This window comes from Chaetodon auriga, chromosome 8 (assembly GCF_051107435.1).
Source record: "Chaetodon auriga isolate fChaAug3 chromosome 8, fChaAug3.hap1, whole genome shotgun sequence".
NCBI lineage: Eukaryota > Metazoa > Chordata > Actinopteri > Chaetodontiformes > Chaetodontidae > Chaetodon > Chaetodon auriga.
Genome location: NC_135081.1, coordinates 20,106,839 through 20,122,708, shown reverse-complemented (window position 1 = coordinate 20,122,708; position 15,870 = coordinate 20,106,839). Strand labels below are relative to the sequence as shown.

Sequence of the window (15,870 nt, the reverse complement as noted above, 5' to 3'; positions counted from 1 at the left end):
TGACAAATGCAGCTAATTGGCAATCAGCCTAATAGGACCCATCTTGGTGGCAATGTTTGTCATTGCGAGTTTAAGAGTCAAAGTCATTTCCCCATGAGGTGTTCAAATTATCTTATGTGTGTGTGTGTGTGTGTGTGTTAGTTCCGGGCAACAACTAAAACTTTCATGTGTCAACAGCTAAAATAGAAGAGCCCTGTTCTTCACCCTAAGCTCCTCTTTCTGTTGCAGTGTGGTGAAAGTCTACATGCTGGCTTACAGCCTATTACTGGACCCTTGCCAGCGACAGTGGCCTGAGGAAAATCCACCTACAGACTCTGAACAACATCCTTGAAGGAAGTCAGAGTACCTACAAAAGCACATAATAATGGACACTGAGGCAGAGACGGTGTTGTACACAGACTGAGTCAGAATGAGGAAAGCTTCTTCAGCACCACGGACAGCACCACTGGTCCATGAAGGCAGGTGAAGAGAAGCCTCACAGACTATGGAGACAGTCCAGTTTCACAGCACTCCCAGTATCTGTCATTCAATCCCTTTGCCTTCAGGCAGAAGGAAATTGAGGCTGTGATGACATTAAACTGTTTTTCTGTGGTTCAAACCAGAGTGGACACATTGGCTTTGTTGTATTTGCTTTATTTCTATTCACTTTCCTCAATTACAAGCAAATCAGAGCCTGTACAGGCAATTTCTCAAGGACTCATATATACCTCATTCACAGAACCTACATTTAATCTGTTTTTAAGAGGGTCGATTGGAATTGAGATACTGTTACTTCCCCGAAATTCCCACCAAAAACTGATGTTGTTTCCAGGGAAAAATACCCGAGATTTTAAGATTTCATATTGGACGAAATGAAACATAGATGCTTTCTCCAACCCTCATTAACGCTTCAACTTAACTGCTGAGCGACTGTATACTCAGACCTTAAAACTCCATTATATAGGTTTCTTATAGGTGCTTTTCATGCTAAAACTGCAGCTTACAGTTCAGGTATTTGGTTTAATATTGTTTCGAATATCAACAAGTCTCTAAATCACACATGCAGGGTGGAGGTTTAATCCCCAGATCAGAGTACAGAGTGACATTAATCAAGTGGACAAGAGCATTAGTGGAGTGAGAGCATTAGATTTATTCTCCCAATGCTCCCATTCCTCAAACCACTGAAAACATGCTGAAATGAGTACATGCAGGCGGCTTTTCCTTCACTGCCTCTGACAGAATAACACGTCAGCAGTCCGACATTCCTTGATATCTACTTGTATGGATTTCAAGTGGTAATGTTGACTATGTTGACAACAGAGGATTAAAGTGAATCTGAATGGCTGGTGATGTGTTTTTTCCACCTCACATAAGGTGTACTTTTAAGAGGAATTGTTGTTCTACTAACAGATGACCACATAACCTAACAAATATCACTTATTGTAAAAATCAAAACATACACAACTACACCAAGTACAGCAGGTCAAAGTGCTTCTTTATCATGGACAGGTTACATTTTTGGAAATCCAGCTTGTCCATATGTAAGCTGAAAGAGTTATTGGTCACAAAAATCAAATTCACCATAGATGATAGTGGGAAAATCCACAGTCCTCACTCTGTGTGTTAAGATGAAGATAATATGAGTCTTCAGCAGTCTAAGTTCGGCATTAATAAGACTGAACTATAGACAGCAGGAACCATTACAGCAACCAATTACAGCAAACCTTTTCAGTGTACACATGGGCCTCTAAGTATTGTTTTAAGATAGACCCAGTCTACCTGATCAATCATTTAATGCAGCGGTTGTCACGTCAAGTAAGTGGTTTAGAAAGTGGGGATTTGTGTATAACCTGTCTGACAGTCTGACTATTCGTGTTGTTCAGTCTAATGGACTCTACTTTGAAATCTCAGCCACTCTAAATCGATTCATCAATTGTACGCTAAAAGTGAAACAATAACAACAAGGTAGAAGACTTTAAAGATGTCCTCTGGTAGCTGCATGTCACCTGAAAAAAAATAAATGTCAAATGGCTGCTGGCATATTCTCAGTCAAGTGCGTGACCTTCATTACTCCTCAGCTGAGGTCAATATCAATGGCCGCCTACTGAGTGGGTGTAAAATATCTTCTTTTCACTCCTCATTACTGACACTGGTGCATGATGTTCTTTTGCCCTCACTGCAAATGATACTTGCTTATATAAAGTTATTGACCGGCAAAAACAAAAGATAATGGAGGCAAATCGACTGAAACCTCTTTTTGTCAGTTACTCAATGACATTACCCCTGACGCCTCCACCCCTCCTACTCCCCGACCCACTGGCCCCATGTCTGTCTCCTGCTCCAGCTTTTACCAGTGTGTATTTAAAGGTACAACATGTAATACGCATGGAAAATTTTTAGCTTAAAACATTAAAAACTGAACTAACATTATCAACAGAATTTGAAGAAATGACAGATTAGACATTATGTCAAAGACATCTGTGCATTACTATGTGTCGGAGACATATCTACTGAAGTTAACACGCTAACCAGCTAACACCAGCCAGTCCTGTCTCATAATACCACTTTGCATAGCCCTTGTAGTTTTAGCAGGGAGATGTATGCAAGCGGTGAGTTCACTATGTTACAAACTCTCTTAGCTTTTTTGGTCTAATAAATAAACAAAATAACAAAATGTCTTCCAACAATTTTCCTTATTAGTCAGAGAAATACAACCGTATACCAAATGAAGTCAAGTTTTTGCCACGTTAACTCTTCATAAAACTTCATTCAAACTCAACAGAAACAAAACAAATCTCATCCAAACCACCTTGGTTTGTCTCTCCACTGTTCAACAATCACCAACTCTGGTTTGGAGGACTTGGATGTGACTCTAATACCCAACTTCAAGGCTCCCCTGTCCCAGACTACTGTGTCTTCGTCGTCCCTGGACTCAGAGTCCTGGTCGGAGCCACAGTAAATCACCACACCTCATGGCTTCAGAACACAGTATGGAAAATCATTACTTTGCAAGATTTGTAATTTAGCATCCGCACAGACTTGAGTCAACGAATAGGGCTGATAGTTGCACAGCTAACCGAGCTAACTGGCTAATGACAGCTAGTACTTGCAGCCATACTGTAGAAAGCTACAGCAAAGAGTATAGTGAGCAGCAGCTAGCAGATTCTCTAGGGATATGACACCCCCTATTTGTTTGGATTGACCTACGACAGGCAGCCGATTCTTACATAATGCACCTTTAGAAATAAAATACATGTGATAAAAGATATCCTGGACTTCGACCTCTTCTCTACAGCCTGATAACTATAGCTGCAGAGTCTGGGTCAGCTGCTCAAACAGCCACCATTGAACTGGACATTAATCTTCATTTTATCACGAGGCGCTCTCTATGAGTCACATTTGCCTTGTACACAATGCACTCCGACCCTTTGAATAATTGATGTACCCATCCTCTCCTCACTGATAACCACCCTTGGGAGGTGTAAGACAGGAGGAGGAAGAATTTACTGGTCTTGAATTAGAGCGAGAAAGGAAAGGAGGAAATTCAACACAGGAGACCTTTTCTTGATTTTTCACAAGGACTAAATCGAACTACTCTGCGTTTCTTATCCACACATTTGGACACAAGCAGATCTACTGCTTTATCTTCTGTTGTCGAGTGAATCAGTCAAGCATAACTGACACCAGGCTCGAGCCAAACTTTCTGGCAGACGTTAAAGTAAATGCGACAGCGTATTGTGAATCCGCCTCATGCAGCGTGGTCCTCACAGCTAACCACAAACATCTTGTCTCTCATCTGCCTCATGATTAAATTGCCTTAAAGTATCTATCCCATTTAATTACTGTCATTATCATCAATGAGAAATTACCAGCGCCCAAAACGGCAGGGTTAATTAGGCTTTCAGGGACGGAGAGATTATTTATTTATCTGTGGTCGCCTGCGAAGGGGAGATATGAATTGGGAGTTAACTTCACGTAGAGCCTGCTCTGCTTATTTAACCAGCTCCTTGTTTTCGTGTCTGACTCGCTTTACTCTCCCGCTGTCACTTTGCTTCCCATCACTGCTGCTTCTCTCATCTATCTCTCACCTCCTGACTCTTCTTTTGTTTTTAAGTCTCGCTTGCTTTCAATGTCACACACATATCTGCATGTACCATTCAGTCCTACCATGGAAAGTCTGCCACTGATGTCCTTTCAAACAAACAAACAAACAAAAATGACTTAATGTCTCATCTTTCTGCTTGCTCACCTAACAGATGCTCACACATCACTCTTTGACTTGGAAATGTGAGAAAGGCTTTTTAGATTTTTGCTTGAAGAATGACTCTCACCTTTTTCTCTGTTCATCAAGCGACAACCCAAAACAAAAGAGGATCTTTAACAAACGATTTCACACATCAAAAGACAGCCGAAGCTCTCCCTGTCCTCTATTCTTTGAAGTGCTGCTCTGGATTGAACTGATTAGTTTCTTCTTTTGGATAAAGGTGTCCAAATCAGTGAAATCGGCTGATGCAGAGATGTGTTTGAACTGAAAACGTGCCGACTCTTGGATCTCTTGATGCCACATGATTGAGAACCACTGCTGAAAGGCAGTGGATTTCAGTTCTGAGAAGTGGGCCATTTTCATCTCAACACAACATCCAGGAGCTGATTTCACAGTTATAAACACCCACAAATCAGTGAGGCAAGAAATAGCCAATAAAGTTTCACTGGAAACATAAACAAAGTGTTGAAAAGATGCAGAAAAATAAGAAAAATCGTACTTCTTGGGCGGCACCTGTCCCACGTTGACCCGGACACAGATGACCTTACGTGTCTGCATTCCCATGGAGCAAGGACCCTGACCGTCACCGCTGGTACGGGCGCCCGTGGAGGTGTTGAGGGACGAGGACGAGGGATCTTCTGTACAAGGGCCCCAAGGCCCCGTCTGCCAGTGGTAAACTGTACAGGCATGTTCGTTACAGTTCCGTACCTCCTGGAGGGCGCTGCTGTTTGGGCACAGGGCGCCACCTGATAAATATCAAAACACAGAGAAAATCAGAATTTAAAGTGCAAGAAAACCAAATTTAACTAGTGAGGGAGCTAAAGCTGAACGTATCTCGTTTTTATTTCTAAGATGGCAGAACTTCAAAAAGCTGCTTGTTGTCAAATTACTGTCAATAACTTAATGCGAAGATAATATTTTAATTTTGTGTTTCCAGTTTGTTCTATTAGATTACATTAGACTGAACTTAATTGAGAACAGGTACTGAGACAATGAAATGCAGTTTAGCATCTAACCGGGAGTGCAAAAAGCACTAAAATGCAGTTGTATGAACAGTGTGAAATGAATATGCTGGGTTACATACAGTATGAGCAGGTGTAAGGTACAAGTACAAGTGACTGTAATCGTGAGACATTATAAAGAGAAATGTCTTCCATTGGCTCCAGGCAGCCACAAAAATCCATCAATACTGCTTCAGTACCAAAATAGGGCACACTGGTAATCAGACCTGAGACATACCATGACTCAAACCAGAGGCGTGTCTACAGTTATCTGCTATTCAGACTTGGATCTTAACCACATTTTCCCCAGTTGATGCAAACTCCAGGAAGGAGCTGTGTTAAATCCAGCACACCTGTCTGACAATGGTTGTCAACCTATTTTTCTCCCTGGAACTCCTGAATGCGTGAAACCCCCAGAATGAAACCTACACTCATGCATAAAACAAAGGGGTTTCCAGGGGATATACTGCTTAAGAAATGCATGTTTAAGAATTATATGTCACCGCTGCAGTGCAAAGAGAAAATAAAGCACACCAGGATTTTATACAAACTAGCCATATGTAGTTTCACCTAAAAAAAAAAAAAAGTCATAGTCTTATGTATAAAGAGATGGGAATCGTCCATTAAAAAACTTTGAAAGAGAAATAAATAAGAAATAAATAAGACTTAAGTTTCAAAACTTTACAATATGAGAATTTGTTCCTTGTTGGTTTATGTCAGACTGTTAAATGTTATGTGTTTAACTGTGATAAAGGCTGTAACTGCTGAATGCTTAAAGTCTGTCTCTGTGTTTTGTGTATGCTGTGTTGCTAAATGTCTTCAGGGTTATAGGAAAGAGCTTGTTTTGAGGGGATGGGCAGTACTTATTGGAAACACCCAAAAATCTCACTACAAGATAATCCTGGAAACTTGGGAGGAGGAGTGAAGTGGACACGACTTCAATATTCTGAAGACGCTGCCTGGAAATCAAGTGAAGCTCCTGAAAATCACAAGTCTGAATACAGATAACTGTCCCCTCGACTGTTAGTGCGTGATCTGCTCTTTGATCTGCTACTTATCAGAGGATCGAGCTCTTCCTTTTTTTGGTTTTCTGTGGACTATCTATGTTTACGAGTCATGGGTCAGACTTTTCAGTTGGTGTGTAGAACCTCCATCTATTGTTTTTCCCATTCCCCTCTCTCTGTGCTTGTCTCCCTCTCGCTTCTATTGCGAGGTGACAGTCAGTCAGTGAGACAGTCAGTTGGGTCGATGGACTGAGAGAACCATTTCCTGTTTAGAGTAACTGCCGACATTTGGGGAGTTCAGCAAAGATTGAGAGGCATTGCAGGAGTGTGAGTCCTCCACACCTGTATTTCCCTACTGGAGTTGGCACACAGCCAGCTCCATAATAAGTGGGGGTATAGACACAGTTTGGCCTGAATCACAGACTGCCAACTCAGACACATCTCTTACGAACGGTTACCTAGAGTGACTACCTTTCAGCTGACTGCACCATGCCAACAACCACGCTAACAACATGGCTGTGACAAGACGCTTCGAATGAGCGTGAGCTGTTGCTGAGCACAGGTGGAGCTGAGAGAGCCAAATGAAGCCTGGTTGCTGAGATGCAGTGGCTAGCTGTCATGCCCATGATTATGCATAACTTTAAGCCCTAATGTAATTTAAACAAGTGAGTTATATAAAAAAATCTAAATTAGCTACAGAGACCAAAACCTTTTTTTCTATCAGGCTGTAAACACGTCATTTTAACATGGGGGTCTGTGGGAATTGAGGAGGCAGCCTGAAGTGGCCATTTGAGGAGCTGCAGTTTTGGCAATGCGAAGCAGCTGACAATCATATATCACATAAAGTTTGCAAGACAAATGACAGTTTACTAGCTCATCGTTGGAGCTGCAGCAAGAGCCACTTAGCATCCATCTTTAACATCATTCAAGTGACGGGTGTCAAACATTAAGAGGCACTTTATTATGGGTCCCACAATAATCACCATGGAATCAAATGTAAGCAGTTATGCTAAAGAGGTAATTAATTAGGCCTATTAACATATCAATTAGCACGTCACTCTATGCCAAAATATTGGTGGTGGTTTATTGATGCTAACCCTGTATGCTAAAGCTCTGAGTAGCTCCTTGAGTTTCAATACGTTTTCTTCATTAATATGCAACACAGCAGCTACAAAATATGCCAAGGAGCTCAAAATCTAATCAGATTATCTGTGCAGGGGGAACCTGTGGTGGAGATACAAAGCTTCTTTCAGGTATTGTTCTTGAGCATGTGTTCACAAGATTGGGCGTCTGAACAGACAGCAGAATGCAGTGTGACATGATTGCCTTTGTATTTCTCAGCCGCTCTAAAGCTACTACAAGCACAGCTACTATATTTCTAGTCTCAAGTCAAAGATTTACCAAACAGTTCTGGAAACTTTGGCACCCGTGAAAGACCTTTGACAAATACAGACAATAAGTATGTTAATGTGACAGATGAGATATGCAGAACATAATACCACTAATACTACTAATACCACTGCAGAACAACAGGAAACAGCTAACACGATCAAGCTATTTCACACATGGCCAACAAGGCCTGACTGTAATACAACTTAATATGTTCTAAATCAATTATAAGTTACCCTAAAGCTGTTATGCTAATGTAGTTTTTAGATTCAAAACAAGCTAACAATTTTAATGTGGCTACGTATGGACACACAGCCACAGCAGCTAACCCTAATTACAAATGTTACCCTCCATCACTGTGATCCACGCTACAACCATTGCAGTGACTGTGAGGAAAACACACACACACACACACACACACACACACACACACACACACACACACACACACACACACACACAGATAAGACTCAAGGAAATGTTTGGAGGCATGACAGACAGACAGACAAACATGACAGACAGACAGACAGACAGACAGACAGACCAGCAGATGCTCACAGAGATTTAAACCAGAGAAGCATATGCAGAGAAATGATCACAGAATCAGATAAAAAGTGAGTGTCAGGCGAGGAGACAGACCAACAGAAATAATCACTAGGACAGATAAGCAGACTGTTTGAGATAAGGATAAATGCACATGCAGACAAGTGTGAAATCCAGACATTCAGTGACTGACAGCAAAGGACGACTTGAAAGGCCATGACTAAGCCAATATTCGGGCCTCATCTGCATATATTTCCATACACAATGATGGTGCAGGAGACGGTCGACAGGTGGAGGCTCACCTTCCCCGGCGTTGTAGGCCAGAATGGAGCGTGTCCTCATCTGCTTTCCCTCGATGGTCTTGCTGGAACAGGTCTGAGAGCAGGTAGACCAGGGCGTCCAATCGCTGAGCACGCAGTCCCTTGAGCAAGGCACCTCACAGGGAACAGGCTCTGGAGGTGGGGAGGACGAGCAGAGACTTCTGTCCACCTCCTCTCCTGAAGATGATGACAGAATATATGAACCCATGTGTTAATATCCTTTATCCAATCATGTGTTCACAAAGTGGTGAACCTTGCTCCATCCTTGCTCGTGGACGACTGAGTCTTTCCAGGATGCCCCTTTCATACGCAATCGTGATACTATCACCTGTTACCAATGAGCCTGTTTACCTGTGGAATGTTCCAAACAGGTGTTTTTGGCGCATGAAGCCATGCTAATAATGACAAAGTATTATTGTCACGCTTAAAGCCAATGGGGACATGTCAGTGTGATGTGATGACAAAAGACAGTTTCAGGAAATCAACATCAGAAGCTGAGGCAGAAAGGGGTGGGAGGATCTATATTTTCCAGTCATGATTTATTGTTATCACAGAGAAACTAACATCTGTGTTTCCAGGTAATGACTCTGGGATTTGGTTTTGGTTTTCTGGGCCAAAAAATTGAAAACAGGTGGTTTTGCATTTCTGTCCTCGGTTTATTGTTATTAAAACTGGAAATATCCATCTGTGTTTCCAGGTAATGACTCCAAGTTCAATTCAAACTAAGAGTCAAAAATAGGCAAGTTTTATGTCGAAAGCCAAACCAGGTGGCCTTGCATCTGATTCATGGTTATTACTTAGAGAATTACTTAAATTAATTATTAGGTGTAAACTATGTGACTCAGAAACTTCCATCTGTGTTTCCAGGTGACATAAAAAACTAGAAGGAATATTTGGCACATGCGGGAGGAGGAAATTTAGCATCATTTTCATGTAATTACTGATGGTCACATCAGGGAAATCTCTTGTGATAGTGAAAGTACTGCTCTGATATTAGCCCATTATATTACCTCATCATGCAAAAAATTAACCCTGTATTACCTTTTTGATTAAAGATGAAACCCTGATATTACCAAGGTATCCTCAGTAGAATTACCTCTGTAATTACAACAGCATTTCACCTTTATCACCCTGTTTGTGTCACTGAGCTGCAGCGTAAAGAGCCACCATTCCTTATCATTATATTGGCCTATTTACCCAAATTAAACTCTGAGGTCTTGCTTGTGTACATTGTTTTAATGTCCTTGGTACATTTGTGAAAATATTCAACAAACCTTCCTGAGATCATCTCAGGCAGAACACAACATTTCTAACGAGGAAAAATGAATTACTTTTACTTGCCAGTTGAGGATAAACTGGACGTTAACGTGGGTAATGAAAATAAACTTGAAGGCTTAAAGATTCATTGCAAGAATAATCACTCTGCAAACTAAACTTCAGCACTGAGACTGCTGGAGCAGCTGGAGAAATGAACAGCTGTGTGTCTTAATTGATGGCGCAATGTCAAGCACACAGACCATTTCAAGTTGTAAAGGCGTGCTTGTTTTCTTAAGACGCCTGCTGTCACTACAACTCGGAAAGGATATTCTCAAACTGGCACAAGTATCAGCTCGGCATGCTTTGATGGACTGGTGAGGCTGGCATAGAAACTAGAAGGAAATCTGATGACGTCAAGTGAAACGTACAGTTGAAGTAAAATACAAACAGCAGCGAGAGACGATTCTGTAGATTTATGATTTTTTTTTTTTATGAATCAATTTTCAACCAGGCCTGGCTTGAAAACGTGAGGATGGAGGTGGAGTTGACTGATATCTCATGCGAATATTCATTGAAAAGTCAGTTATTTCTTTCTGTGTGTCGTAGCCTTCACGCTGCTCCAGTCGTCTTGTCCAGGTTTTAACTCAACCTTATTTGCATAAAATGTGTCATCACAGACTGCATCAATGAATCCATGAAGCATCAAAAATCTCTAAACACTGCAAGTAACCAACAGCATGGTAACCAGTGAGAAGTCTCATGTTTCTGAGTTGGTCCAACATTCCCAGTTTGCTGTGCTTCACCACAGGAATAATTCAAAGCTTTTCACTCGTCTGTGAAGATTCTCAATCATCCAGGTCATGATTATCTGAGGAGTCCCCACCACTCAGTCACAACCGAAGAAGCCCCTCGGATTAGAAGTGAACCATTTTCAAGCATCTACAGCCAAGTCCGGCTGGCCTAGATTCAATCCTCCTTGGACTTCACTTGTGTTTTTCATATTGACATGACAGTTGATTATGACCCTTTTTATGGATTATCTGTAGAATATTCATATGGACGCACTCTTGACTTAGCCTATCTCCGTATTGAAGGGGCATTGAACAGAGAGAGAGCAAACTCACAAGGGAGCCCCACATTTTTACACCGTCGTCCATGTTTTATTAATGAGCTCCTTGCATCAGCCATAAGTGGATTATATTAACCCACATACTCGTCTATGTGCTGCTATGAAGCAAGCAGAGCATATTTCTCCTGTAAGCGATGCATACACCCAGGAAAATGTAAACCTTTCAATGGTTGAATTGGAATTTCAAGCACAGGAGAATCGCTTGAGCTTCAAAAGTCGGACTGGGCCTGACTTTGCATTAAGATGTCACTTTGACAGATGCGCAGTGAACCAATCATGACTGAACTGAGACGGCATGAAAATAAGAAGTGACAAGGGACTCCAGCAGTTTCCCGGCTCAGACGGAGAAAACATGAATGAACAGAACACCCACTATGAGAGGAAAACCTCCATGCTCAGTGTGCAGAGAAGACACAGCTCTCTGCCTAAGTGGGCAGGCAGTCAGCATGGGGAATATCAATAGCCAGTTTCAATAACGTTTGTATCGACCTTCACCTGTTGTCTGGTGCCCGGCTGTGTGGCCTTTTCTTTTATGACTGGGACACACTCAGAGAAAATACACAGCTGACACTGCAGTGAAAAATCTCTGAGGCGAAAAGCGGAGTGAAAATCCAAACAGAACAAATCAATTTTCATCAGATGAGGGAGTGCAGGTGTGTGTGTGTGTGTGTGTGTGTGTGTGTGTGCATGTGTGTGCGTGTGTGGGGGTGTGGTGTGGGGGTGTGGGGTGGGGTCTCTGTCTCTGTTAACTCCTGCCATACAGGCGAAGTCTCCACCAACTTCACCAAATAGTAGTCGATGCATGAACTGTGATTTGTTGGAGACGTTAGAAGGACAAATCAAGTTCTCTAGTGGGGAAAACGTGAACAAAGTCACCGCATGGGGTCATAAACTGAAGATTTATCGAATACATTTGGAGCTAAATGAGATTCCAAGAGCTGCACCGCTTCCTAACTTTACATGCTGAATAAATAAAAGCGGTATGTAATCTACACCTCCCCGGAAAAAGCAGCTGCATAAAAATCAATAATGTGTTGTACCGCATTGTATCTAACTTGGCCACTGAAGGCAACAGCAAGTCTGGAAAGCATGTCTGCACCATTGCCCCTTCTATTAAAGATCTACAGTAATAACGAGGTGCAGTAAAAATCAGGAGCAGCAAAGGGCACAAGATACTCGAAGGCTCAGGGCCACAGAGGATTGATTTGATTTAGAGTGAGTAAGGTTTAATTGTGCGTGCTGAGAGGAAGACTGTAATGAGAGAGACAGCGTGAGAGAGGTGGCAACGCTGAATCAAGCAAGCGTTAAAGTAGGAGAGGTTTAACAGTGGGGAGAGAGGAAAGAGGACTGGAGGGAGAGAACTCCTCACAAAGTTGACGAATGGCAACCAGGGGTCCAGGAGTCACGGAAATCTCCTCACGTACGGAGCTGTGCAGTGGGAGCTGGAGGGTCAGTGAAGAGGTGACCTTGAAAATATGGGATTTTTCACACAAGGTGAGACCTGCACTTCTTCACTGCAAGTGGAGATGAGTGAAAAGCACAACTCGGTCCAAGGACCCGCAAGTAGCAAGAAGAAACACAGTCAACAAACACTGTCTCCCCGGGAAGAATATTATATTTTGTCATGTATTTGACTGAACTGTCCCCACTCACCGTTGCTGTTGACACACTGGACCTGTGCGAGCTGAGAGCCGGGGCCACACGGCTTCTCATCGTCAGGCAGACATTGATCCAGGCTGACCAGCTGCCAGTCGTAACAACTGGGCTCGTCGCACGGCACCGCCTCCACCAGGTGCGGGCAGTTTCCAGGCCCTCCCGTCGGCTCGTTGGCAATCCGTCGTTTTCTGAGTTTGAAACCTGCGGCAGAGTAAACGCAGCCATCACAGGTGACAAACCTCAACTGTTCCACGTTTAAAGTCACAGCAAATTTACTTACATTACCTTGAAGTGTGTACATGTTCAGTGCATTTTATGCTCTGTTATACAAAGGAGAATAACAAACTTCTAACTGAACTACATTTAGCTACTAGGTACTTCTAAAATTAAGTTTTTGTCAGATTTTACATGCTAAATGTTTTGATAAGCTCATAACTCAATGGTAAAGGTTAAATCAGTGGTTTCCAGCTATTCTGACATGCGACAAATTACAAAAAAGTTGAGACTGTCATCAGAGTTCTGCGATGGTTTTATTTTCACATGTCAAATTATCCAATAATTCACAACAAAAATCTGAACAGGAAAACAAAAAAATAAATATATATTTATGTAGCTGAACTTTGGAACCTTCTTTCCTGTTTCACTAATCAATTTATGTACTGACTCTCTTTTGGAGCCCCAGGTTGGGAACCACTGAAGGAAAGGATCTGGCGCTGATGATGGTGCTCCTGATTAGCTTGGTTTACTTTGATGACTGACTTGTTGAGACAGCTCATTAATACTTGTGGGACTATGAGAAAAACGCGATGATTGGCCCACGTGGGCCGAGCACTTGAGGCGGCCAGAAACGTCACCCTGCCCGTCTTGTTCGAGCATGAAGTGAGTTTTTATTTCCTGAGCAGCCGTAGTGCACATGTGACCAGTGAACCAAGTCGGGCATAAGCCACCCTGTGACATTTTTTATGAGCTTCAGTGAGCACCACTTAGTCGCTTAATTTCTCTTGCACATATATTGCATTAGACCTGTGTCTAATTTTGCATGAACATTTCACTTCACCCAAACTGCGAATGCACTGATTGAACAATCGCGACATACAGATACAACACAAGTGCACCTTATGCTGAAAAATGCAATTAGAACGAGCCTGCAGCACCATCTGCAGCGATGGTATGTTTCCTATGTATTTTTAACATGATGTCCTGCTACAGCTGGAGACATTTAATCATTAACTATTCAGTGTTATTCTCTGCAGCTATGTGGTCATATAGAACCACTACAGCTAACTACTAAGACTGCAGATTTCTGAAAGCTTTCAGACTCAACAGTATGTAGTGGATGCAGTATATCATATACTAAAATTCTATTGGTCCTATAAAAAAAAGCATCAGGTGTTAAATGGAGCATAGGCAGCATTTACTACGCTATGAAAAGAAAGCACAGAAGATTTTACAACGTGCAGTTTTTGTTGGTTGCAATGGCAGAGATAAAGTTAATGAAAGTTCTAATGTGCCATCATTTCCACATTCATTTGAACACGTCGGTATAATAACTGAAACAATAAGAAGACATGAAGAAAGAGGTCACTGCTGTTTGCTGCTTATCTCCAAACCAGATGGACAAAGGGATGACAGATGATGGACAATTACTCTAAGCATGTTTACTGTGTTTCATAGAGCCAAAAAAGAAAAACACTAAACATTTTAATTGGTCTGAGTTACTGGCCTTTATTGTCTTCACCCGACGTAACACAATAACTTTGATAAACGGCACAAAGCACCATTACACCCTGATATTATCTATCTGGACCTTGTTTTCTTACCTTTCTTTGCAGCCTGGTCGTCACAGTTCTCGAAGGTGCACGGCCCCCAAGCGCCCCACGGCGACACCTCACAGTCGATGGGACAGGGGATTTGGCACAGCTGCGATCTGTTGGGGATCGGACCCTCGCACAGCTTGTTTTCCACCGGTCGGGAGGCTGTGCAGACGAGCAAAGAAGGAAGAGAAAATAAGAAGCAGATAAAATGAACCTGCTTTACTTTGATCCAATTCTGGTTTGTCTCTATGTGAGGAATCTTTAGCAGCATTCCAATCAACAGGAACAAGGGACACAATAACACTCATTTACTTTTATTCCTGGCAGTGGGGTCCCTATAGAGAGCAGATGAGAAGTACAGTGAAAAACACAGAACGAAACATGTCTGTGAAGTAGACACTATTGTCCTTTTGTTTTGTTTACTGCCTCCCTGTTAGCGTGTCAGAATGATAAATTAGCAACGATTATCTCGGGCAGCGCCTTGCTAGAAACATAAAACATTGTGGAGCTCTGCCCACCGACTCTCAACAGAGACAGCAGACAGGATGCAACAATATAACACTGAAGGTGTAAGAGAGCAGCGCTTGGCTCATGTTTATTCCATGAGGTGTAATTTGGCGTCTACTTTTCCTCGTCGTGCCACGTTGGCTTTAGAAAGCCCTTTTCATGATACAACTGGGCGTCCACGCCTGTCTGAACTCCCACTGAGGAACTTTGTCAGAATAAAAAGGAGAGATGCTATCGCCATGCAAGGCACAGCTCTGTGACAACTGTGCAGAATACATTTCTACGTGTCTGCTGAACCATGCCACGATAAATACATCTGATGTGTGGAGTTTCTGAAGATACAGGGTTTATGCATTTATTCTCAACCATACTGTATTTAGGTTGGTGACAGAGTCGTTTCAAAGAGCTGAGCATCCATGTTTTCTTCCCCTTTTGAGTCCTTTCTCGATAGTGGAAGGAGAAGATTGACAGGGAATATGAGGACAGAGAAGGAGAAAGAGGACTTTTGACAAGAGCCCGGTCAGAGTAAATTCCAGAGTGTGGCAGTTACTTGGTATCAGCCTCAGGAATAATTTGAAATTTTGAAAAATACACTGCTTTCTTACAGAGATAGAAGAGAAGATTGATACCACTCTTATGTCTGCACGTTAAAAATGAAGCAACCTGCCAGCAGCCGGTTAGCTTTGGTTAGCATAAAGACTGGAAACAGGAGGAAACAGCTAGCATGGCTCTCTATGAAGGTAAAGAAATCTGCCTACAAGCACTTTTAAAGGTCACCGATTATCACGTCATATCAAGTGCTAAAACAACTTATGTTTTATGTGTCAGATTATTTATTTCACCTTTGGGCAGAGAAATAGCATTACTACAACACATTAGCATTATATTAGTTTGCTCCAACTTTCAGTCTTTGTGCTAAGCTAACTGGCTATAGCTTCATATTTAAGAGAGATATGAAAGAGATATCGATCAATCATCTCAACTAAGTCTCATCTATAAAGTGAATA

The 15,870-nt window shown here is 42.1% G+C and overlaps 1 protein-coding gene across 5 annotated transcripts in view; it reads right to left on the bottom strand.

Moving 5' to 3' along the window:
* thsd7ab (thrombospondin, type I, domain containing 7Ab) overlaps nucleotides 1–15,870 on the bottom strand; it is a 135,611-nt gene that overhangs the window by 59,551 nt on the left and 60,190 nt on the right. For all 5 annotated transcript variants that reach the window (XM_076736431.1, XM_076736433.1, XM_076736435.1 and 2 more), the window contains 4 exons: nucleotides 14,363–14,518; nucleotides 12,540–12,743; nucleotides 8,483–8,677; nucleotides 4,743–4,989 (listed from right to left, as the gene is read on the bottom strand). In XM_076736431.1, coding sequence (XP_076592546.1) covers nucleotides 4,743–4,989; nucleotides 8,483–8,677; nucleotides 12,540–12,743; nucleotides 14,363–14,518 — 802 coding nt within the window. The remainder of the gene's footprint in view (nucleotides 1–4,742; nucleotides 4,990–8,482; nucleotides 8,678–12,539; nucleotides 12,744–14,362; nucleotides 14,519–15,870) is intronic.